The sequence below is a fragment of the Brassica rapa genome, chromosome A03 (assembly GCF_000309985.2).
Source record: "Brassica rapa cultivar Chiifu-401-42 chromosome A03, CAAS_Brap_v3.01, whole genome shotgun sequence".
In the NCBI taxonomy this organism is placed as follows: domain Eukaryota; kingdom Viridiplantae; phylum Streptophyta; class Magnoliopsida; order Brassicales; family Brassicaceae; genus Brassica; species Brassica rapa.
Genome location: NC_024797.2, coordinates 19,320,365 through 19,345,051, shown reverse-complemented (window position 1 = coordinate 19,345,051; position 24,687 = coordinate 19,320,365). Strand labels below are relative to the sequence as shown.

General features: G+C 33.8%; 2 protein-coding genes and 1 pseudogene across 2 annotated transcripts; 2 read left to right on the top strand and 1 right to left on the bottom strand.

Moving 5' to 3' along the window:
* Positions 1 to 870: 870 nt before the first annotated feature.
* Positions 871 to 11,449, bottom strand: LOC103859828 (putative F-box protein At3g20030). Its single transcript, XM_033286750.1, has one exon. It carries the CDS (start codon positions 6,875 to 6,877, stop codon positions 5,681 to 5,683), a length of 1,197 nt encoding a protein of 398 aa, XP_033142641.1. The 5' UTR covers positions 6,878 to 11,449; the 3' UTR covers positions 871 to 5,680.
* An 830-nt stretch (positions 11,450 to 12,279) lies between these two features.
* Positions 12,280 to 15,482, top strand: LOC103859827. The gene is made up of 4 exons (XM_009137404.3): positions 12,280 to 12,746; positions 12,877 to 13,060; positions 14,219 to 14,786; positions 15,036 to 15,482. The coding sequence occupies exons 1-4, from the start codon at positions 12,559 to 12,561 to the stop codon at positions 15,344 to 15,346; spliced, it is 1,251 nt and encodes a 416-aa protein (XP_009135652.1). The 5' UTR covers positions 12,280 to 12,558; the 3' UTR covers positions 15,347 to 15,482.
* A 3,341-nt stretch (positions 15,483 to 18,823) lies between these two features.
* LOC103860205 lies at positions 18,824 to 24,635 on the top strand (annotated as a pseudogene).
* Positions 24,636 to 24,687: the final 52 nt, after the last annotated feature.

The following is a 24,687-nucleotide window of genomic DNA, read 5'->3' as shown; positions in this document are numbered from 1 at the left end:
ATTTATGTCGGATTCAGATCGGTTCGGTTTAGTTTTTATCAGATTGGACTGGATTTGGGGTTTTGGGTTCGATTAATTTGGCTACCTCTAATTTCAATGCAAAATTTATGAATTTATATGCTACTCTATTTTTTATTAGTTGAAATATGGTTCGGTATTATAGAAAATGATGATTTTTTAAAAAATATATAAAATTAAATGTTTTCTTAATTTGTTTACACAAACATAAAACAACAACTAAAATGAAATGGAGAGAGAGAGAAGTTTGTTAGTGCCGTTTTAAAGATGAGTGCACGTTGCTCATCATTCCTCTGTAGTCAAATAATATTTTGGAGATCTATACATCATCTTGGTCAAAGATGATAAGGTAAATAATCAAATTTGTTAGCTGGTTTTTGTATGTTCCCTGTTCCAGCCGTTGCGAATTTGACTCCAATCATGATTCCAATAGCGATCTACAACACAAATGATGATTTTTGAGAGATTGAGTGTTTGCCAAGAAACGTAAAGTAGGGTTATGGTTAGTTTTTGTATTACCTGAGAGATAAGCATCTGAATACCTCCCTGGAGGAAAAAAAACTCTTTATCCGAACCTATCAACTGTAAAAACAGAGACAAATGTACACAAGATCTCGATGATTCCAGTTACCATAGCCGATATGAGCGAGGCTTTACTACCGAACCCTAGGTTTAAAACAGAACGGGCTCTTAAAGTGTAATGACATTGATTCCGGTAAGCTGCTGGAAGAAAGGAACAAAGCAAGTCATGATCAATTGTGGTCTGTAACGTGGAACTGAGATGTCCTTCCATGGATGTTTCACTTGCTTAGACTTCTCACTTGCATCAATGAGATCTTGAAACTCTTCTTCTACTTTATCGGTTCCTTGGATAGATCGAATCATTTGCTTTGACTCTTAAGGGAAGCCACGTTTGATGAGGGAGTTTAGAGTGTCAGGAAGATTCAGAGCTCCGATCATCATGATAATTACTGCAGAGACACAATCTAACCCTAGAGAGATTCTCCATCCAATGTTCCCTTTCATCTGTGCAATGAAGTAATTAATGATCGTTGCAACAACAAAACCGAATATGATCGCTACTTGAAACCCATTGTTGAACGCTCTATTTCCGTCAGACACCAGAACCATACTGAAACCAACACCAAAACCAAAACCGATACTGATCAATATAAGCTGCCATTGTAGCTTCTTCAGCAAGTTACTTCTAACCATGGACGATAGATGTTAAATTTGAGTTTATCATAGACTTACAACTTAATTTTTTATATATATTATTTAATATACTAAGCAAGGAACCCGTGCGATATCGCACGGAAACTCATTTTATAAAAATATATTTTATAAAATGATTTTTATAACAATTGGTTTTGAAAAGTACTCATATTATAAACTTAGATTGTATGCAACTATATTTGTAAATCATTGTGTCATATGATATGTATTGTGCCAAGATGAACAATTAACTGTTTTTAAATATACTAATTATTTAAGAAGTTATTAAATATTTTCTCTTTATATAACATGAATCCTCTTATTGTAAGATCTAATGATATGGAGCTAAGAGCCCTATAGCATTTTACAAGTTCAAATAAAAATTTACAATTATATAGTTCCAACAAATTTTTTGAATAAATTTCAATTATTTTTGCATGACATCAAAATAATTTTACTAATAAAAAGGAAATAATAGTAGTAGTCAGTATTCTTTTTGAAAAATTTATATTTCTATGTTTGCCAAAAATAACTATTTTTTTTTTATTCTTATATATTTTTACATGCTTTGTTTCTTTTGAAAGAATATCAAATAGATTGGATAGCGTAACAAATGTGTGTCGACTCATGTTAGCATTAAGAATATTGCTTTGAATTTTCAGAAGAGTTCTTATACAACATGCACTGACAATTTTTATAATATAAAACAAAAATTATATAAAAGCTAACTACTGTATGTTGATAAATTATAGATTTACATTTTTTAAAATTATTGATTGCATTTATTGGATTTTCAAGTAGAAGACATCTCAATTATTTATAGTTGGTATTGATAATAAGTTACATTTTATTGAGCTTTGACATAATACTCTATCTTTTTAAGGTTGCTACGTAACTTCTAACAAAAGTTTGACTATAAATCTTAACCTTTTCCACTAGCTAAAAAATAAAAAAATGGTATATTTTGTATGGTTTACGAAGAATTACGAGTAATAGATCTTTACAAAATTTTCAATTGTTTCTACTAAATAATCAAATCAAAAGGTCAGTCACTAAAATTTTAAAGTCGCATGCGATATTGCGATACACAGCATTAGTTGAGAAGAATGCTTTCCAAGCCGAAAAAGACCTAAAAAAAGTCATGTCCATATACAAAGTATCTCAAGTAGCTGAAGATTCATCATCGGAGACACCACACCCACCACCGTCTACTTCTTCTTACTCCTCCTACAAACTGTTTTCTCGACGTTTCTTCAGCCTCCACGGCCGTGACCTCTTCGCAGCCTCAGCCAATTGGTTCCTAGTGGACGTCGTCCTCTATACAAGCAACCTCCTCCTCTCTCAAATCGTCAACTTATCCGACAAACCTGCCAATATGACAAATGTCTATGACTTGCCTTCGAAGCAGGCCAAGCGGCTAAGGTCGCAGCCATTGTAGCCGTGTGCTCCACCATCCCTGGTTACTGGTTCACCGTTTATTTCATCGATAGAGTCGGTCGAGTCAAGATTCAGATGTTCCTCATGGGTCATGGCCGCTGTCTACTTAGCCGCTGGCATTCCGTACAGTTGGTTTAGGTCTGAGAATATTAAGACTAATAATAAAGGCTTTATGATTCTCTTCGGGTTTGAAAATCATTCTCTTGGTTTTAATTGTAACTCCTCTCTCAAAAGTCTCATTCTCAAACAACACATATCTTCTAGAATAGCAAATGATGTACTTTTCATGATCTTATATATTGAACTTTTTTTATAGCAGAAACTTTTTTTTTTAATATACTTGGTTTCTTTATCTCTTCTCATATTATTGTTTTCATGGTCTGCATTTATATTCTTCGTCCATCTCATTTTCTAATCTTTTAGTCTCTCTTCTGTATCTCAAAATCATGAAAGTATGTTTTTGGTATCTTGTCTAAATCTTAATTACTGAAGGTTAATATGGGAACTGTTAACTTATAGTGAAGATCGGTTACATAATGTGCACATGTTTAAGTTAAATAACAGAATTATCAAATAATTTTTAAACCAAAAAAAATAAAATAAGTAAATTATAATGCATATTGGCCGCCACGTTAATCATTGAAACTTGTTGATCATTGAAACTAATGCTAATGCTGTTTCGTTGGTTAATGGGTGTGACACCAAAACGTGGAACTGTAGTGTGCTACGTTTCTTATTATAATTTTCGATTGAATATCAATTTTCAGAAAGTTCCTTAATGGAAAATAAGAAAACAGCAGCCGGCACGTAACTATTGCATTGCAAGATTCTAGTGGTTCATATAATTATTTAATACTTGTTCGAGTGTATCGGTATCATTACGATGTCATACTAATGAGATTACGAGCTCGTACGTTAAAGTGCCGAGACGACGACCGTCGGACGATGTACGATACATATGATGATGAGACCTACAATCCCGAACGTTTCAGTAAATAAATCATGAACCCTCGTAATACGGTTGGTTCATGGCTCAGAGGACCAGAGAAAGAAAGAAGAAGACATTATAGTGACATGACTGAAATTCGTGTATGAAAATTGGACATGAATCATGTGTTCATGAATATTATGAAAACTACATATCACAAATGCGAAATATCTGTAAGTATGGAAAACAAATATTTTCATCCAGTAAAAGAAAATTAAAACTAATAACTTCTTTGCTTTGTTTATGATTTTTGGCTATCCAAATACAAAATTTTTTTCTTACTATTTTTTGTTGACAACGTTTCATTTGAATATTTTTTAAAAATGTGTATTCAGATAACATTATATAACTCTTTTTCTTCACCATTTTATTAGATTAGTGAAAAGTTTACTTTGGCAATTATCACGTACATTTATAGAGTTTCAAAGATCTATTTGAATAGTCATATCTTTTCAATTTAAAAGTAGTTATTTTAAATGATATTTAAATGAATAGTCACAATTTTTCAATTTAAATAGTCACATCTTTCAATATAAAAGTAGTTATTTTGAAATAATACTTATATGAATAATCACAACTTTTCAATTATAAATAGTCACATTTTTTCAATTTAAATTTTGGTTATTTTGATATGATACTTATATTTATAGTAACAACTTTTTAATTTAAAGGTAGTTATTTTAAAATGATATTATTACAAAATATATTTTGTCTTTTCATTTTAATTTAAAAGTTTTTTTTATCATTCGAATGGTAAAATATAAAGGATTTGTAAGAGGAGGGTAGAACACGCTCACGGCGCTCCAAAATTATTATCATTATTTGTTTCTGGTTATCAGATTGTCTGAAATTCTGACCTTACGCATCAAAAAGATAATTGTAACATCTAGTTTTCCCGGTTAAATGATTAATCTGAAATTGACTTGGCATATGCGTAATTGCATAAATGGCAATCTCCTTGAAACAAAATCTCGTGGAAAAAGCTAGTATACTCGCAAGTCGCATCCCTGTTTATTTAAAGTTTGCTGGGTTCCGAGCATAACAATAATCCTATTTACTGGTCTTTGAACAAAGACTAACTTTTTTCTAATATATTTGTGATTGTTGTGATGCTTTTTTTTTTCTTTTTTTTTTTGTTATTTAGATTGGGATTTGTCATTGTTCACAATTATTTATATAAAAAATTAAAAGTTGTAAAAGTTGATAATCAAACATTGCAATGGTTAACACTAAAAGTTACAATGATTCATCACCAAAAGCTATAATCACCAACAATTATAATTGTCAATCACCAAAGATTGCAATGATTCATTCTAAAAATTATCTAAAGATTGACATTGCAACTCAATAGGAATTCACAACCATTGGAATTATAGATAATTATTCTAAAAAAATACTTTTAAAATCTAATTTGAATAGACACATTAGTTAAAAACACTTTTATTACAGAAAGACACATTAACTATTTTAAAAAAAATTTCAAAGATGATATGAATAATTACATCTTTTTAATTTATAGGTAACTATTTTAAAAGATACCTATACAATATAATTTACATAGACACATTAGTTAAAAAAAATAACTGATACCTTAGCTATTTTAAAAAAAAATAATTTTTATTTTACAATGGAAAGACACAATTTTTACACACTGATACACAACTCTTGAAACAAATAATTGTACAATTACACTTTTTGGGATATTTAACAATTTATGAAAACAAAATAACAAATATATCATTTTTGATGAAAAGACACAACTTTTAAAGCTAATACTTTTTAAAATGACATTTTGGAAACACACAAATATAAATTGAGATTTTATTTTCAAATGATGCAATTTTTAGAATTAAAACACAACCTTTCAACCATTTTATAGAAATTACCAATAGTTTTGTCCAAAAGAGATTTAAAAATGAAAAATAAAACAAAAACAAATGGAAGAGATGAAAAAACAAATATGTAATTGTCATCATAGTTGGTGATGATCTTCTTTGTTTCCTTCCTTTTTGGTTTTTAAGTCTAGCTTCCTGCAGATTCGTTGTTGATATGCACTAAACTTGGAACAAAGGAACAAGAGCACACAAGTGGGCAATATTCTCCCACGTTATTAGCCGACCATTGGGGTTTCTCAGCTTCTCCAAGACCTACTTTTTCAAAGTATCCATTCTCCCCAATGAGGTAAGCTGTGTCATAGCAGGTCATTTCAGATTCGTCTATTTGAAAAACTACAACGACTTTCTTCTCCTCGTCAATGAAGAAACTGGCACCATCATGGTGAAACTGGAATCCGAAACCTGTGAATGGTTCCACGTCAATTTTTAAAAAGGGAACCCAGGACACTGCACTGGGCTCAATCTTAGTCGTTACCCAAATCTGCACGTCAGACATACTTGTGGGCTGATATAAGACTGCCAGTTTCTCGTCTCTAAGAGAAGAGAGTGTCCCAGTATCGCCAACATAGTGCTCAACCGGTAGAGGCAAAGGCGGTCCAAATCTCTCTTTTGTAAAATCAAAAGAAAGTAAGATAGCATGGGGCTCGGCTATTTCTACCGGTCCATCTACGAGTAGTATTTTTTTTTTTGCAAAAAAATAAGTATTTCCCTTCAAAGACACACCATGATGATACAACATTATGTCCCATTCCTGAGTGATATCAAGAACTCTCCATGAATCAGAACTAATATCGTAGATTTCGTACAGCGTAACCTTGTAAGAGGAGCCAGTATCCAAGAACCTCAAGATTTTGTGTTTACGATTATTGTCATATCCGAGTGCATAAAGGTCTAACCTGTTGTAGTCATTTCTGGCTTGAATCCATCTGGTTTGTCCTAAATATGGGTTCCAGACCACGAGGCTAGTTTTGTTCTCTTCTTTGTCCTTGATAACACATAAGGATAAGCCATCGCAATGAAATACTTGGGTTACCTTGACCTGATTAAATGAATCAACGACGGTGATCTCCTTAATAGATGGATCCACGAATTCTTCTCCGTCGAGGATTCCATGGAGATCGAATCTCATTGAACAAAGCTTATAGTTCTTCACCATAAAGCGTAGAAACTGATGCCTCCTTGCTTCTGCTTTACACAAAAGCCTATTTTTGGATAAACGGTTCCATCGTTTGCAAGTGGATCTCACCGCTCCTAAAGAAATTATGGGAACCCTAGAGAGTATCTTCTCAACCAAATCCCATGAAAGGTCGGAGATAATAGTCATCGTTTTGTGTTTCTTGAGAGAGAAATTGGGGGTTTCTAACTTACCAACGTAATATATATATAGACTATAGACATATAAGTTAGGTTAAAACATATAAATAATTATTTTCTAGGGCGGTTTCTAAATTTATGGTTATCTTATTTTTATTTATCTATTTCAACAAGATAATTATGTTCAAAGAGATAAATATGTCCATTGATTATTTTTATTTATCTTATTTATCTATTTTATGGACAAGGTCAGTTCTTTTTTTTTTCCTGTATCTTATTTCTTTGAGAGAGATTTTGTTGGTTCATTGATTCCATTGTTTTTGTTGATGAATAAGAACTAGATAGTAACCCTAGTTGTGCTCAGAATAAAATAATTTATTAGATTCAGTTGATCTATTTGGATTTTTGATATTTAGAGTTAAAAATTTAAATCTTATTCGGATATTTATAAATTTTGGTTTGGATTTGGTTCAAATCATTGAAAGTTCGGTTTGGATTCGAGTTCGGATACTCATTTTTAATTATGTATTTTCTTAACAAAAATCTAAATATACTTAAATCTTAAAAATACAAAATAAAATAATATAAAATATAAAAATATGAATAATATAAAACTAAATATTTCAATTTACATAAAAATTAGTTCAATTTAAATATTTGGATGGAGCACAAATAAACATTTTCAATATTTTGAATATATTCTGTTACTTTTAGATATTTACTTGTGACTTTGTTGATAATTTTTAGATACTTTCATATTTTTGAATGTCTAATAAATAAAAAATTTAAAATAATTAACATATTTAAGTATATAATTGTGATTTAGATAATTTTTGTATCCAAAATATTTTAGTGTAGATAAAATTCATATCTGGTTATCTGGATATTAAACTTTTAGATCCATTAAGCCCCTTGGTCCAGTGGTTTGACTAAGGGTTCATTAATGCTTCTACATCCGGAGGTCTGGGGTTCAAACCCCAGAAAATACCAAATTATGCAGATTATGGAGAAATAGGTTACAAGAGATCTTCAGTTTGGTGCAGGCGTACCATCGAACATGGATCTCATAGGACGGCTCGGAATGATGCAGTCAGGCGTGTATTCTCACAAGGTGGTAGAATTGTCGGCTGTAAAATCGTCTATGTAACGTTCTCATCATTGTAATAGCATAATTAATCAGACTTTCAAAAAAAAAACTTTTAGATCCATCAGAATACTTAATCAGTTTTAGTTTATGCTTAGTATTATTTTCAAATCTACTTCGGTTTGGTTCTTTGGATCCATATATTTTACACAGACTTACTTTCTTCTAATAATATAAAGCAACCTAAACAAATGTAAAACAAATAGTCTGAGCTTATTTAACATACATAATTATTGAACCATATTTTAAGAATACCAATAAAAATAGTTGGACATTGTGTTAATATTGTTGTGCATGTTGCAAAACTGACGTAGTCTATAATCAATAACGTGTATTTTTTTTTATAAATTTTGATAAATATAATACAAATATGATATAATAGAGTGAAAAATTTTAGAGTTGCATGAAAAATAATGTGATCTTTTCAGTCGGCACCAGAATTATGTTTTTAATCGATTTCATGAACTTTTTTCTTTTAAAACTTTTTAATTTCTAATTTTTTCTAGCAATCTGATTATGTTTCTAATTCTTGGTCTCATATGAAAATTCCGTAAAAAAAAAGCAATATTTGGCTAAACTAAAAGTCCAACTTTGTGTTTGGTGTTTTTTAACCTCAATTTCTTTAATTTATAATCAATCACAATTATTTATTGCATTTGTGTACAAAAACCTCAACCATTACTAAGTTCGGCAAGATATGAAACTTTCAATTTCTAAAAACATTCTTATTCCAGCGTTTTAGTTGATGCGAATCTTAATAATTTTGTAATTTCTTTCTTTCAGAATGATATTATTCAGTAGTTGTACAAATAAATTTTCAGTTCATTAATACAAATGTTAAACATGCAGGAAAAAATTGTTTAAAAAAATTAGTGTGTCAGAGACAGACCATAGGTGGTTTGGTTCGTCTGGCTTTTCCCTGGGTGTTGTGGCACATTTGGAAAGCAAGAAATAAGCTATGTTTTGAACAAGTACAGTCGTCAGCGCTTGAGATTATCACCAAGGCGAGAGAAGAAGCTACTATTTGGCTGAATTTACAGGGTTTGCTTCCAGAGTGCCTAAAGCCTTCACCTATTGGTCCGGGAGACACAATTACTTGGTTACGTCCTCAAGGTTCATTCCTGAAATGTAACATCGGGTCATCTTGGGCGGCTCCTTCATCTGTTAGCGGTGCAAGCTGGATCATTCGGAACACAAGGGGCAAGGTTTTATTTCATAGTAGAAGATCCTTTAGTGGAGTTGTTTCAAAGGCTCATGCTTCCCTTTTGGCCTTGTCTTGGGCATCAACAGCAGTCCAGGATCTCAAGCTCAAGGATATAGTTTTTGAATTCTCCTCGCAGGAAGCTGCAAATGCTCTTAATAACCCGGTAGAGTTCCCATCCTACTACTATATGTGCTATGATGTTTTCAAAAATATCTACTCGGTGCCAAAGAGTAGTTTATCTCTGGTGTCTGACACCTGCAACCAGGCAGCCGCTGCTATTGCTGATAGTGTTACCAGGGATCATCGGGTTCAGTCGTATGTCGCTGCGGGTGGCCCCCGTTGGTTGTCTGATTTACTAATTAGAGAGGCATCTACTTGTTGATCTATTTGGCCTTTTTAGCTGCCTTCTGCGTTAGCTTGAGTTTCAAGGCAAGGTTCTGGTTCTCTCCCGACTGTTTGGGTGTTTCCTTTTGGGGCCTATTGGTTTCCATTTTATTTGTTTTAAGTGTGGCATTGTTTTGGCCATAAACTCTTTGAGATGAAACTCGTTTGAATTTCTAATGACAAAAAAAAAAGAAAATTAGTGTGAACACATTAATTTGTCAGCGGTGGAGTTAAAAAAAAAGTATGTTTGTAAGGCTAACACGTTAGCATATTCAAATTAAAATTGATGTGAAGCTTACACTTGTTCAATGTAATATGAAAGCATTAAATGATAATGTATTTTTCTTTTAATATATAGGAGATATTATATTTTTGTGATTCTTATTCTTTTTACAGTGAGGCTTGTTACTAATGATAGAAAATATTGCCGTATTGGTCTCATCATCATCAGAGTCTGAAAGATTTTTCAGCTATAGGTGATGTCAGTTGTGTCATCTCTGCCTCTTCACAAGACTAATCGTGTTGGAGAGAGAGCATCAGTTTTCTTGGAGACTTTTTCTACAAACTCAAGATCTTCTTCACATGGGAGGCGATTAGAAACAGAGCTCCTGCAGTCACTTGGTCAAACAGTGTATGGTTCAAAATGGCAACTCCTCGACATGCTTTCTTCATGTGGATCGCACAGAACGATAGGATGCCAACTAGAGTGAGGCTCGCAAGCTGGGGCCTTGGAGTTTCATCAAACTGTTGCCTCTGTGACTCAGCGCCGGAGACCCGTGACCATCTGCTCCTGCGTTGTGATATCAGTAAACAGGTTTGGGTTTTGAATCTGAGTAGATTGGGGTATACTCACTCATGCTTCATCACTTGGACATCTTTTATTGAGTGGTTATCTCTCAGGGATTCCACTACTCCACTGATACTTAAAAAAATTGTTGCTCACGCAACTATCTATAGTATCTGGGGGGAAAGGAACAAACGTCTGCATGACGGAATCTCGTCTACACCTCAAACGTTTTATAAGCTCATTGATCGCCATATCAGAGATACAATCTTGGGGAAACAGCACAGCAAGAAGAGTTTCAAGAACCTTATGCTGTCTTGGCTGATGAATGATTAGAAAGTCTTTTGTTATGGGTTACACTTTGTTTGTATCCTTTTTTGCCAAAGTGCATCCCATCTAGCTTTAAATATTTTGTAAAATCTTACAAACTCTTCTCATATTTATATGAAATTCAAATTCTTGGCAAAAAAAAAAAGATCTTCTTCACAAGTGACCACGATGTTGGACCAATTATTATAAGCCTAATATAGGTTGAGTAAGAATTACATGTGTGAATAGATTTATCATTTATGTTTGTACCTTATTCAGACTGAGATTTGGAGACAAATATAAAGCATGAATTTAACATCCTACAAAAAAATACGATAACTGGTAACTAATAAAAGAATAGATGAAATGATAAGAATATTTATCTATCAAATTTAATGAAATGAAGTTAGCCTTCTATTTATTTTAGAACTTTTTTGACGTGGAATAATGTTTTTAATGAATGTTTTGTTTTCCTCGAATAATATGAAATGATATGAAAAGAAATGTAATATGTTTTCATTTGTTTATTTAACCGTTTAAAATGTACACGAATTAAGCTTTCATGGAAAAATTATTCCGTAAAATTGCATCTCAGTTGCACTCTTAAACCTTTTTGATTCTTTGGAACATATGAAAGGCCAAAAACAATTTAATATGTACGCTTATAAAAGCGAAACCGGCTACTTTGATTAATTGGGAAATTGCATATACACAAAAATGGAAACAAGAAATGGACCCGTCCAGGTTATGGATTGGTGAAGTGCAACTAAGATGCTGCTTTTAATCTACAAACAAATACAGTAACAGCTGTCAGCTGGCTGGGTTATTCGAGATTATCTGGGACATGCAAAACATTTGGGTTAGTGATTTTAAAACATTGAGTTTAGAAGCAGGGAGAATTTTTTTAATAAGTGCTATGTAGAGTTGCTAGATTCATGGGATCTTTTGATGTTAGCAGAGGTTGGCCGAAGCTATTCAAGGGCTCACCGTAGATATCTTCATTCAGCATTTGATACTCATTAAGAGCATATAAACTTCAGCTCATAACAACGTCATAACTCCACCTGCTATGATTTTCAAAACAATCGACCGTAGCATCCGTGATGTTATTCTTGGTAAGAGAAACAACTCAAATTTCCGGAAGGCAATGGAGTTGTGGCTCTTGTATGAGTAGGATTGTTCTTTAGCACTCCTCTGTTTCTAGGCCTAGCTCTTTTTTATCTTTTTTGCAAGAGCTGATCCTAGTATGATCTTTTTAATTTGTAAGATTACAAACCAGCATCATTTTTTTAAATGAACTTCAACCTTTTGGCAAAAAAAAAAAACTTCAGCTCATGACATTTTCATTTGTTCCTCCTTTTTATATATAATGTATCTCATGTATTAGTAAATAAAAAACTCGAAATGAGTGTATTACAATGACTATATTTTTCCTCCAACTTGGTTATCACCAAGTTTGCATCCGGATTATATCAATTTCAATATTCTACCTCTGTTGGAAAACTTTTTTTGTAGCTCACGTTTGGCCGGCTTAATGTGCATATCAACCAACACTTACGTGTACTTCAACAATAATTTTTCAACGCACTGTCTGAAAAAAAAAAGAGGAATTTAACAATTTCCAGATTATCATTTACCTATGTGGGAAAAGAGGAAACGACGACGCATATGACCCGACAAAATTTTACCGAAAGTACATCAAATGCTTACACGACGACTAGAACACACACAGAGATCATAGGCGGTGCATCTCATACTTCGAAAAGAAGAAATATCCAAACCAACTTCTATATATACAAACATAACCGGTCGTACTATTGTTAACTTTCTTTTTGAGAGAGACAACAACAAAAGTGAAAGAAGGAAATGTCGTCGTCAAGGGAGCTACAATACTTGGAGTACACTTACAGAAACAACCGTCCCACGACGGGTCTTCTCAACTCCATCTTCATGACCACCGTCAACACCGCCGCTCGTTCTCTCGTTTCCGTCGCCTCCACCGCCTCCACACCAGATTTGGCTTCTAGGCGGTGGTCGGCTTCGGACCAACTCAGGTTCATGTCTATGATAATAGCGTGGCTCTCCCTTTGGGTCCTTAGGGTTTTCTTGGACTATCTTCCTTTTACTCCCATCTCTTATCTTATATTCTTATTCTGCTTATGGTTATTCTTATCATGCCTTCAGTTTCGCTTCGGGTCTTCTCACCGCGGTGGCGGAGAACGCGTTGGTACCGGTTTCAGCTCCGTCCTCGTCGTCGACGTCATCAACGGCGTTGGTGAAGTATTCAGGGTCGGGGAATTTAAGTATGATGATGGCTGACGGCGTTGATGCACCTTCCGTCAGCTCTCTCGGTAGAGCACTTTGTCACGTAAGTGTTAGTTTGTAACCCTTTATTATTTGTTGTTAATTAACATTAACGTTTTATTTATTTTTAAGTTTGCTTGGTGAATTTGTTTTTTTACGTTTAACGTCTTTATTTGGATTTGAATAACAAGATTCGCTTGGTTGCTTGGGTCCAATTAAGCCATGACGGTCATAATATGCACATGTAGTCTTGTGTGTTATTGTTTGCATAACGCCATAACCCGATCTTTGATTGAAATATAATATTTTCTCTATTTGTATCGATTAGGCCTGGGCGTTCGGTGGACCGTTCAGTTTCGGTCCAGATAATTCGGATTTTTGGATTTTCGATGTTATGCTCAGAAGTACTATTCGGGTTTTACTAATTATCAGATTGATTTCGGTTCGGTTCCTTTCAGGTTCGGTTCGGATTGGATTTAACCAATGTTTAAAATCGTCCAAAAATATTTGTTTTAAAACTTTAAAAATTGACAATTATTTTTTCAAAATATATAAATTGTTTACAAATCTAATTAAAAATTAGTTAAACTATCTAAATTAACTAAAAAGTATTCAAAATAACAATTAAAACAAACTAAAAAAATATTTTGAATATCCTAAAATATCTAAATCATCTTAAATATATAAAAACTTTAACATATTTAACTAATTTCGGATCTTTTCGGATCCTAGTTCGGATGTCGGTTCGGTTCGGATTCTAACCAAACACCAAAGTATTAAGCTCATAAGTCTCGTTCGGATATTTTTGTATAACAGTTCGGTTTCGGTTTTTACGGTTCGGGTTTTGATAGTATCCATCATATAATATGATTTTGGAGCTTGCTATTTTTGGAACACGAGGGGCCTCACGTGGACATTTTATCTATAATTTCCACGTGGATAACATGCATAGTGCCACGGCATACATGAAAACAAAGAGGAAAGCGGATGAATCATAGGCTCGATGATTGGTACTTCCTAATTAATGGATCAGGACTAATTAACTAATTATCATAACTATTCATAAACTGATAAATTTGCAAAAAAAGTATATATTGTTCGTTAAGTTAGATGAATATATAGTTATGCAAAACTTGCATATATTGAATAATTACATCGACTATGTTCTCTATTAATGGTTTTAATTTGCCATTTATACGTCATAATATGTGTCTACGAGTAGGTACTAGCGCTGATGAATGAGATTCCAGTAACCTCAAGAAAATACCATTTCACCATGGGAATGGCGGAGAAGATCATGGAAGAGAACGCCCTGAGCTGCAACGCGGAGCTACTCGACGTCAATAGAACGGCCCTCGCGTCCTCCTTCGCACGCACAACTGCGCGTTTGCAGGACTCCTTGAAACGCTCTCGAACCGCAGATGAGTCCTTCGGTGGTCTGCCTCTACGTCTGGTTAGCGCCCTCCCATTAGGAGGCTATGTTGCCTCCTCTGTGAGAGGGCTGACAACAGCAATCAACACGGCCAGGTCCTTGGCCGATATGGCCGGTAACTTGTTATCGCAGAGTAAGAGGAGGGAGTCCGCGTTGGTGAGAGCGGGTGGTTCTCAGGAGAATGAGGTTGAGTTGGCTGTTGAGAAGCTGGCGGAGGAGCTGCTGTGGATGACAGAGAAACTTAGGCGTTATGGTGCGATTGAAGAAGGTATAAAACGGTGGAGTTATGCTTCCGGTTTAGCTTCCTTGTCTCTCACGGCTGCTCCTAGGGTTCAAGGCCTTATGGTCAAGATTTCTGGTAAGTAATGGCATTTACTGTCTATTTGGACTTTATTTAGTGCTCAAAAACATTTCACCACATTTTTATTAAATATGATGCCACTAAGTAAAAGCTTTTTATTAAGTGCTCAAAACTATTTCACCACAATTTTATGCACATTAATTCAACATTTTACATCGTCCAAAAGGTTTATAAAATTTAGGTTCCAAGACGTAGGTCCTTGCTATATGCATGGTCCGATGTTTACTAGTAACTAATGTTTTGCAGCGCTCTTAATTGGAGAGTTAGCACGAGACACAACACAGGTTCCAGGACAAGTGAAGTTTAGGCTCCTTGCAAACTGGCTACCTCTATTTAGCCACGCTAGGAACGGGCTAGCGTTTCCCGTGCTGACAGGCTACGAGCGAGTTGAGGTGGAACGAGCCATAGACAAAGCTATCTCGACATTGCCTGCATTGGATCAAGAAATATTGCTCACAAATTGGCTCCAAGATTTCTCAGTATCAGCCTCCGAGTGGCCCGATCTCACCCCAGCATACGACCGTTGGTGTCACTCCATTCGACAGATGGCCGTGTAGACGATGAATCCTTTAGTCATTATGGTCATGTTACAAAGAGAACAACAAAAAAAACATGGATGCGTCTCGTATTAGCTTTTGTATCCAAACATTTATCTTAGTTAATAAGACTAGTTTTCGTCTAGTCAAAGATTCAGACCTAAGCCCCTTTGATGTGTATTGTCTCGAGTCTGGATCTAGTTGTTGCAATATCCAAAACCGCATATACACAGAAACAGTTGATGCTTTAAGCGCGGGTGCGCTAACAAAACACTTGTTGTCACCCTCAAAGTACGACTTACCTTGTTCAGCTGCTTTGCAAAGCTGTGGATACAAAGCAAAACTCCCAAGAAACGTTACTCCCATCTCCCTACACACTCTGCATGATCGCAGTAACACTCTCTGCACCACCTCTACTGCGGTCAATCACTTCGCTGTAAGCCAAGACATTGAGAAGCTCTAGTGCGTTCTCTCTTATGCAAGAGATTACGTGATACACTAAAAATGAAGCTTTACTCCTGTGAAGTCAACAGTGTTTTTGTAATATGTTTAGAGTCAATTTCATAGGACCAGTTTACATTTTATTTTATTGGTTCTACTATAAGCTAAAACAATAGTGGAGTTTAATTTTGTGGTTTCGTAAAAAACAAGTAACAAGATTAATTAAAGAATACAAATTTAATAAGAAGCTAGTCTAGTGTTACTTCATCGGGTGTCAATACTGAGTCAAACAATTATTCAAGTACGACTAAGCACAATCTAAAACTAAGTTCAGTCAAATAGAACAATCAACTGTCATGGGCAGCTCTCGCTTGAAACAAGATGTGATGGCAAGCATTAGACATCAAGTCCGATAGGTTCACTAAACACCATAATATCTACTTTCGTTGATTAGGATTGCTCAGCTCGTTCATACATTTTCAAGTCATTTTCTACGCGGTTAGCGAGTTGATTAGACCTAGATTCAAACATTAAATGATAAGATTAATGCAAGCAGTACGAGTTGATATGAATGAAGATAACATAATGAATTGCTCTATGTTTAGCTCATGCGATCAAGACCCTAGAACCTTAGACAAGTTATATGACTATTCAGACATCATACTAGATACCAAAGACATGATTTCTGAATACTACCGCAAGTAAATTGAAATCGAAACAAGAGGGTTCAAAATACTCCTTCCATTTCTAAATTATTCATGTTTTAGAAAAATATTATGTTTCTAAAAGATCAATATTTTACATTTTCAATATATGTAATAATGTCAAATTGTAAATTTCAAAAACATTAATAGCTAAACACAGAAAGTTATACATTTATTATCAAAAATTTACGTGTTTTCTTAATAAGTATGAAAAAGATGATTCCGAAACGGAGGGAGTAATCTTTTCTAGATGAGAAATGAAGTCGTTTTCCTTACAAGTGCAAACCACCAAAACAAGTCTAGGTCTTTTGCAAAACAAGCGTAAAAAATAAAATAAATGATAGAGACGCTTTTATATGAAGGTGCCATTAGGTTAGAGAAGAAGTGGTGTGGCTAGGGAAAATTCCCAAAATAACTTGGATTTTTCCTTAATGTCGAGAACAATCGCTCGGACTGTTGCTTGAGAAGAACAATTGTCAGCTCCGCCATGTTGTTCCGCGGGAAATCTTTCAAATATGACATCTTTTCTTCATGCACCCATCTTCAACTCTGCAATCTACTCCAGACTTGAAAGAACTCAAAAAGAACTAGATAGACTCGATAAAAGACTAAAATTTTTTTGAAAACATATGTACAATGATGTCAAAAACACCATATATCATTATGTCTTTTGTCACTGTCACGTTAACAGAGGAGCCATGTTCTGTATGCAGCAGCTTCATGAACTTGAGATCCGCTAACGGTTGACACAAACCGCTGATATATGTTCTCTACTACTCCAACCACGTGGACCCCAACTTTCTTACAAAAGCTCACTTCTTTCCAAGGTGGTCTCCAACATAGACAAGGGACCATCCGAGGTTACTCTGATGAATCGCATGCGCTTTAAGGCTTAGCATTGCTTGGCCCGCATATATCAATGTCCATGAGGCCTACTTGATGGTCTTATTAAATATATGTATTAATTATTTAGTATTATAGTTCATAATTATATCAGCCTCATGTATTTCAGAGCCACTTTGACTCTACATTCTAATTGTTAACTCTTTGTTTATATAATTCAAAATTGTAATTCTAACAATTATTTTTTTTTTTGTTAAAGGTTTTTTTTTGATTAAATCAACCGATGACGATCATAATCTTGAAAAATATTCTTAATATTTTTTTGATTAAATCAGCTGATGAAGATCATAAATCTATGTTTCTTCACTTTTTTCTTAGCAAGTTACCTATAACTTAATCATGATATTTTTTTTCATCTTTAATCAATTTAATCATTGGATTTAATATGTTAATGTTAATGCCTAGTTGTTTATTTCATGTTTTTCATTATGTCGCAAGTCTTGCCAAATTATTCTTGATGCTTGAATGCTAAATTAGTTATTGAAATTCTCGCAGGAATTGAAGGGCATGTCACTCCATATCATTTCTTTTGTAATTATTAGAGTGTTTTGTGTACATTGCTTGTACATGCCATTATCATGGCTATGCACATTTTTATATGTGATATATAAGTTGTAGAATGCAAGATATTTTATATGCTTTTAATAGGTTATATCAAAATATTGGATCAGTCAGTTTGATTTCGAGGTCTCATTGAGACATGGTGCTATATTGTCTCCATAGGTGAATCAATTGTTTTTGTGTATAGGTTTGACCACTTGGCGATTATTCAATACTACTTTTAAAATGTAAAATTTATGTTTGTGTCAGAGAAAAATTGTTTGTATTTTTTTTAGTATTAAAAACAAGTTTGTTTTGTGAAAAAGCCAAGATAATGACAACCATGTAAATGAATTTATTAAGGAGATCATCGTTGATTCACTTGATCAGTCAAACAAATCCTGAAGCAACTACTTGCTGCGGAAGCCAACATTATTCCTATATCTACTCCTCTTGTAGCAGATACTGAAGCAACTGGTCTCTTTCTAAATAATAATAAAACGTAAAAATTTAAAAAAATTACCTTTCAAATTTTCTGTAAATTCTTTTTCTGCGTAGCTCATTGATAAGACCTATGGACTCAACCATGGTCATTGTTGAAACACCATGTCCAATATCAATCCTTGCAATTAAACCATTTCTTCCAACCTGTTGATATAATCTGTAAAAGAAAACATATCAAATATGTTAATTGACAACATATATTAGTATATGACATATATAAAGCATTAGTTAAAATTAATGTGTACCTATGATCACGGTAGGCACTCTACAAATGTTCAAGAAAAAAATGTATTTTACGGCGATTAGGTCTTGTAGTCTCTGTGTTTCTCTTAGTTTTGAGAGCTATCATGTTTCTGTATCTTCAAAATATATTCGGCATATCGGCCCCATATGACTTCCATGTCATCTTCAAGCACCACTTGTAAGGAGAAAGAGAAAGAAGACATGGGTTGATTGCTTTGTCAATTTCAGATGGCTCATTGTCATTTTCATCGTCCTTTAAATCTGAGTCACACTCTACTTCCTCACCTACCTCGGTGGCATGTGGTCTTAGTCCAAATCCTATGAGAAATGCTTCAAGGAACACGACCAGAACGCCATGAAAGTCAGCAAACGGCTTAAAGAGAGGGACACATCCAAGGACGGTCTTGCTAGCAATGCACGTAAGACATGGATCACTGTATTAATGAGGAACATTGACTACAAGAGAGCCCGGGGGTTGACTTGGGAGAGTTCCGCAACATCATTGAAATAAACACGGCGAAGATGATTGCTAGAGTGGAGACTCTCGTCAAAATGGGACAGATCTCACGTGCCACTGTCCACATGAACCTCTCTCTCGCTGTTGTTGGACTCATTAATGGATATGGTATTGAAGGAAACTCTCACCTCTACGGTTTGTTTACACCGTCAAGGCTTATGAGATAGTTTTAGCGGGTGTGGAACTTGTCTGTGCCACAAACGATAATGAGTACTCTGATCTCTTCTATGCAATCCCATGGTCTCAAGGAACGCTTGGACCCCTTGTTGCCGCTGAGATCAAGTTTATACCTGTCATGGAGTAGATGAGACTCACTTACATACCAGTCGCTCCCTTGACTCAAGATTTATCTGAAGATTACATAGACTCTTTTGCGCCCAAATATGGAGACAAGTTCAAGATTCCCAACTTTTTTGAAGACATGGTTTACAATCCTAGAGAAGGTGTGATGATGGTTGGGACATACACATCTAAAGAAGAGGCTAAGAAGAAAGGGAACGAGATCAACAATGTGTGGTGGTGGTTCAAGACTTGGTTCTACCAACACGGGAAAACCGCATTTAAAAACGGACAGTTTGTTGAGTACAACCCTACACGTGAATACTAATTAACTATCATAGGCATACAAGGTGTTTGTACTGGGAAGGGAAGCTTAATTGTCCTTTTGGTGATCAGTTCTGGTTTATGTACCTCTTTGGTTGGTTGATATAAGGCTGCCAGTTTCTCGTCTCTAAGAGAAGAGAGTGTCCCGACGGCTATTCTAAGGCTTGATTCCAGGTTAAGATTCAATACCTGAAGCGGTTCTTTTTGTGGACTGAGATCTTGCTGGTCAAGCACTCTCGTTGGAACTGATGCGTACTCTACCTGCGACTCTGAAACAGCAGACATAGTCATCATCTTCTCTTGAATCACATCAACATTCTTGACTATATGTAGCAGTGAGGGAGAAAACAAACCGTATGTAAAGCATTTATGTCAATGAGACTAAAAATAAATGTTTTCTCAAAAGGAAAAAAAAACTAAAAATAAATGTTCCATTTGTCTATCTCAGACTGAGTGTGTATGGGAGAGCCAGGCGGGTTTCTTAGCTAAAATGATGTAGAACAGGACCATGATCAATAAAGAAGATTGGTAGAATCAAACAATTGGTTGCATAACTCTCTCTGCTTTATCAGATGATGAATTTTATTTAGACTGAGATTAAGCTTAATCAACTTACTATGTAACTCTCTTTGATTTTGCCGGTAAATGACATGAATAGTTAACCAAATGATGATTGTATAACACCATAAAACTTAATAGAAAAGGTTTTGATAAGTTAAGAATTTTAAAAGCTGGAAACATGCACAACTCTTAGAATTCAAATACATATGTTTAACACAAAGGGGATATTTATTGATTGAAAGGTATCTACAATGAGATGAACCAAACTTTTTTTTTAACAATAAGAGATTATATTAAACACTCACCGACGATAGCCGTTGAGTTTTCGAAGAACCCCAGAGTCAAAAAGCCAACGGACATTGATAGTCTTGGAGCCAAAGCTAAAGACAAACATTAACCCAAGAATAAACAAAGTAACTTAACCCATAAAGCATCGAGTCTAAAAATCAGACCAAAGAGAGTTACGCAACCAGTTATTTGATTCTTGAGAATATAAGGATTAGACATTATACAACAAATATAATGTGTTATAAACTTTTTATTAAACCTTTTATAAAATTTTATAAAAGGTTTAAGAATATAAAGATTAAACCATTTATTAGAATCAACCATCACCTCTACACTAGCTTAACTTATTCCACCTCATTTTCTTTCAATGATGGGGCTCGTACTTGCTCTCTATCGTTACAACATTCAAGAGTTTCACGATATCCATAATGGTACATAAATTATTATTTTATTTGCATCATGTCTCGTTAATCTTGATTGCTCAAACACATGCATTTTCTTTATCCTTCTTTCTGGAATCAGATCATTTTGTCTTTCTTTGCATGGTTATTCTTATTTTGATGTGTTTTGATTAGGTTATTGGTTGTTATATGCGCAACCGACTGAACGATCACATATTAGTTATCTTTTTCTTTATTGAACACAGAATATTTTAATGTTTAGAGTTTAGTGCTTCGGGGATAATATATGTTTCCTCTTTTTCTTGAATAAGTTACCAATAACCTAATCATGATACTTTTCATATTTGGTCAGTTTAACCAACGGATTTAAGATGTTAGTGTCTAGTTGTTTCTTTCATGTTTTCATTTTATAACAAGTCTTTCCAAATTACTTCTACCATTTATTGCTAGATTGCCGAATGCTTAGTGATTTATTCATATTCTCAAAGACATGTCATTCCATATCAATTCTTTTGTAATGTATTAGAGCAACTGTCTTATGTGTACATTGCTTGTACATATCATAATGGTTATGCACAATTTTATATGTGATATATATATTGTAGAATGCTGCAACATATTTTATATGTTTTTAATAGGCTATATCAAAATCTTGGCTTAGTCGGTTTGATTTCGAGACCACATCTGAGACATGATGATCCAATTGTCTCCATAAGTTAATTGACTGGTTTCTCTTGTTATACTTGTATTAGTTTAAAAACCAATTTTTTTCTTTGTTATAATCATCACAGAAAATTATTGGATGGTTTATCCATTAATATATTTTCGCTTGTGTCTAAAAAATTGTTAGTACAAATAGTTTTCAGTTCTTTTTTGAATATTAATACCAAGTCTATTTTGTGAACAAAGCCAAACATCCTGATGGTGAACAACTGAACAACATAAATAATTTCTTTAAAGGAGATCATCAGTGATTCAGTTAATCACATCAAGTTAATTATTAAAGTATTTTATTGTAAGGACTTATTGTCCGTTGTACTCTCAAGATTTTTGGATGCTTCTTTATTCGCGGCATAATTGATATGTGTATAGTAATTTAGTCATAACTTTTAGAATACATTTCCAAATGATTGGACACCACTTCTAATGGAAAGCTATTTATCTCATTTTTATGTTATGATAAAAATTAATTCCCAAAATTATAAATGGTTAATATGTATAGATGATTTTGTTTTTAAATTGATTAAAACTATGTATTTTCTTAGTTTATAATTTATAATTGTATTAGAATCGTGAATTTCAAGAGCATGCTTCGACTCTACATATTCAATTATTCATTTCTTTGTTCATCTAGATATTCAAGATTGTAATCTTGAGAAATATTCCTTATACAACAACTAGTATAAAAAGGCTTGTATACTGAGAATGGTGTATGCTTTTTTCTAAATATTTGTATCGTTTATAGTTATCAAATGCATGGCTGGATTTGGATAATGATGATGAAAAAACATGTAGTCGACTGTATTCACAAACATACGAGTCATACTACTCATAACCCTACCCATTCACATGCAATGGAAGTGAAGCTCCCAACTCTGCAAGCAACCTATAATAAAAGAAGCAAAACTCTGGACAATTCATATTAAATTTGGAAAGTAGTATTACAAATTTTATAATATAAGGCCAAGAGAGTAGGAATATTTATAATTCACGTAAAAACAAAAGGGGACTCGCTTATATATTATATATACGTGTGCGTATGTATAAAACAGCATATGATACAGAGTTTTGTAATGCTACTTGAGTAGCATAGTCCTTGTGCTATGGACAAGTCAGAAGTGAATTCATGAAGCATCACTTTCTGTGATGGATATTTGCATATTTGAAAATCAGTTTTAACCACTACTGGTAAGTGGTGACCAGTGGATTTATAACAGAAAAAAATGTGAGAAAAATCAACATATATATATTCAGAGTTTTTGGTATTATTATTTGGGCTGACATCCAATGAAAATTTTACTTTTATATAATTATTTAACTAATACAAGCAGCTGGACCGAAAACAATGACAAACTGGATTACAAACAATTAATTGTAAATAGTTGTATATGAATATTTGATTCTGAAAAAAATTGATACACTTTTTCGTACACACAATAGTTAGGCGAGTCTCCCAATAATTTTGTTTAATGTTAATTAGCTATACTCTATAAAACCTTTGTTTTCTCAACGCCTCGTCATATCGATTTGAACTCTGCAGACTAAAAATATATGAAGTTTTAAATAAAATATATCCCGTCAATGCATAACTTTAGTCAAGGTTTATGTTTCCTTATGGATGATTGACAGTAATAAACCGAAAGGTGTATATCTTTACAGGGATCAGGGATGTAATAACTTATAAGTAAATCAAATTGAATATTTAATAACTCAAATTCTGAACGGTTTAGATAAACGTTATTTTCTTAATTAGGAGTTTGAACTTTGAATCGGTTTTGTTGGTCTGAAATCAACCTGCACTAATACCAAAAACATTGTATACAATATTTCTTTCACCAAGATTCAAATTAAGTACACAACATGATCGACTAGCCTACATCATTCGGTGATATCTCCCTTGAGCGAAGCATACACCATTTTAAATTTACTCTACTTCGAAGAAAAATGGCCAATGGCTTTTAACGGAACTTAAACCTATAACCTTTTAGACGCATACTAGATAATTTAAAAGTTTTAACCATTAGACCAATTCCTCGTTGGTCATAATAACATGTTTATTTGATGCAAAACAGTAATGACCAAAAATGAAAGGGATATGTTTTGTTTCATGACGAGTTGAAATGAAAATTGTACAAAAATTCAAACTGTTATTCAATTAATTCTAACTATATTTATAACTGGATGAAAAAATCAATCTTAATGGATGTCAATCTAATAGCCAGATTCAGTATCAAAAATAGTAAGCATATAACAGATTTCAGTTATGAAATGATTCGTATAAGTTCACACAACAAAAAGTCGACCAATAAATCGAGCCTCGTGGTCTGGTGGTAAAGGAACCTCGGTTGAGGTGTCCGCCATTACGAGTTTGCGTCTCGGCCACAGTGGATTTAATAAGGTTTCCGTTTGGCTTCCAGAACCTTTTTCGCCAATTCCGATTGGACGTGGTGGGATAGTCGGACTAAATGAAAGGTCCGAATACCTGGATTATAAAAAAAAAGTCGACCAATAAAGTCATCATGTACACTATTCATCTATTATTATTTTCAGGGCGAAGCTAGAATATTTTTTAAATGGGTCAGCAAAAACTATAACTACGATATTATCATGGATGCATGTGCCCCCATATCCATCAACCTGCCTTCAGAAACCAACATGTATTATTATTACATGCGGATTTGAAAATGGACATCAAAGACATTAGTGCAAATCACTAAATTATGTATATATCTACGTTAGTTAGTTTTAGATGTTGTGATCCACGTTCTCTTTTATAAATTTATAATCTACCATATGCTTGTATAAATATGTTTTACATAATTAATCATGTGAAAGTTCTAAAAGGAAGACAAAAAAAAAGATTTTATATACACATAAAGACTAAGGATGCCGAATAAAAGATATATAAATGGTTTCTATATAAATAGTTGTTTCCAT